At 44.5% G+C, this 2,124-nt stretch overlaps 1 protein-coding gene across 1 annotated transcript in view; it reads right to left on the reverse strand.

Annotated features, from left to right (window-relative positions):
• PROSC (proline synthetase co-transcribed homolog (bacterial)) overlaps positions 1-2,124 on the reverse strand; it is a 41,492-nt gene that overhangs the window by 19,301 nt on the left and 20,067 nt on the right. The window contains exon 5 of the mRNA XM_012651089.1: positions 1,292-1,426. Coding sequence (XP_012506543.1) covers positions 1,292-1,426 — 135 coding nt within the window. The remainder of the gene's footprint in view (positions 1-1,291; positions 1,427-2,124) is intronic.

The following is a 2,124-nucleotide window of genomic DNA, read 5'->3' on the forward strand; positions in this document are numbered from 1 at the left end:
AAAATTTAAAATAAAGCATATATTAAATAGTTTTGACTATATATATTTGCAAAGTTTAACTGAACTTGCTAATTAACAACTAGAAGAGGCATCTGTAGCAAATGCTCATTTGTTATGTAGTTATAAGGATTGGCATTATCAAATAGAGATGTCAGGAACATTTATTTCAATTTTTAATTAGGGCAAATTATAGCCAATGATCAAGAAATGATGTAATAAAGACTTGATCTGGAGTCAGCTTCAGATTGACCTATATTGACAATATAATGTAGCTATAGTCTGGGGACGTGTATATGTAATCATGAAAATTGTTAAAATCTACTGAACACTTATGCGCCGGGCACTTGTGCCAAGTCACAGGAGCTTTTCATTTAATACAGTAATTCTGTGAGGTAAGTACTCTTATTAGTTCCATTCTAAAGATGAGGGAACTGAGGCACAGGGAGGCTGAGTACCTCTGAGGTTTTCCAAGGCCACACAGCTGGTAACTGTGCCCCTGGGATTTGAACTCAGGTAGCCTGACTCCAGGGCCTATGTGGACAACAGACGCCTGTATGCTGTGCTCCTTCAGACTAAGACCTGGTGGATACTGGTGCTTTGATGGTTGTAAGCAAATGCTTGGTCTGTAAACATTTATTCTCAACAAACAGCTAACAAGCAGGTGTACGGAGTTCTGCGCTAACAGCTTTGATTTCAGTACCACACTCAGTCCTACCACACCCTCAGAAGCAGGTACCATTATGGTACCATTGCCAGACGCGGAGGCTGAAGGACAGAGAGGTTAAGTAACCTACCCGAGGCCACGCCACTGGGAAGTGAGGATGCTCAACCCAAGGTCTGATTTAGAGCCAAGCTGCTCTTCGCTGCATTACTCTGTGGATCCAAGCCCCGTAAGCACACTCACTGACGGTGCCCACAGTGATTTCCTTCTGTTCTCTCCCCATGTAACACTAAGCAATTTTTCTAAGACCTGAGCAGTATTTTACATGTGACTTTCAATCCCCTTCAGGAGTGATGGTGACCTGTGGAGATTTTCAGATCAAAGCCACAGTCCCCTTTGTGATGTCTCCTCCTCTAAAGTTAAGATAGAACGAGCCACGATGTACTAACGAATTACACACAGGCTGGCCTGCGCATCATCACGCCATCTAGAGCACACACAGAACAGCTTACTGAAGGGCTGTGATCTGTGTCCATGACCCCACCCGTCGCGTACTTAGGCCCACCACTCTCCCTGAAAGTCAACCGTCCTGAGGGAAGAAAAATCTACAGTGTAGGTCTGGTCACTTACTCTCCTCTCCACTGGTGTTAATCTGGACCATAACCTTTAACCTTTCCGGGGAGCCTTTTTTCTGCCAGGAGCTGTTCACTTTGTCTGCCAACTTCACAGAATCCACTGTTTCCAGCATGAAGAGACTGGGGACAGCTGTAAGGAGACAGAGGCAAGGTGGTATTCTTTACCTGCCCCACCGCAGCAAGTACCAGGTAGCAAATCTTTGACTCGGTGGAGGGGAAGATATCCCAGGAAAAGAAAAAGACAGTTAAATCTCAGTTCCGACATGAAAACCAATGTGACAGTTTTACTAGACGTAAGTTCAAAGGTCAGACCATCCCTGGCTAATCAGCAAAAATGACGAAGGAAAGGGAAACGCCAACACAATCAGGCAGCACATGTAGCCACGGGCTTCGAGAAGCGGGTAGCTGGAGATTCCTGGGAGCAGGCCTGACTGACGACGCCGTGGTTCTAACAGACACGCAGGTCAAGATGACCATGAAGAAAGGACAACCAGTGCAAGCCAAATGCTTCCCTGGCACATCGCCATGTTCTTAAACTTTCTGGGATGGGGTGTTCTTATTTGAAAGGACTCAGAATGACCCACACACTGAAAGCTAAAGGCTCAGAATGACCCACGCACTGAAGTCATCAAAGCCATTTTCTTTTTCAAAGTTATACATGGGACATGAAGGATCAGCTTTGTCTCACATAAATAACAACAATGGCGATGGCAGAAGGGACACCTGTAGCTTTTACTGAATGCTGAAATCTTCCAGGCGGTATGCTAATCACTTCATATGCATTCTTTTTCTTTCTTTTTTTTTTTTTCCGAGACAGTTTTTTTTTTT

This window comes from Propithecus coquereli, unplaced genomic scaffold (genome assembly GCF_000956105.1).
Source record: "Propithecus coquereli isolate 6110/MARCELLA unplaced genomic scaffold, Pcoq_1.0 Scaffold349, whole genome shotgun sequence".
NCBI classification, from domain to species: Eukaryota; Metazoa; Chordata; class Mammalia; order Primates; family Indriidae; genus Propithecus; species Propithecus coquereli.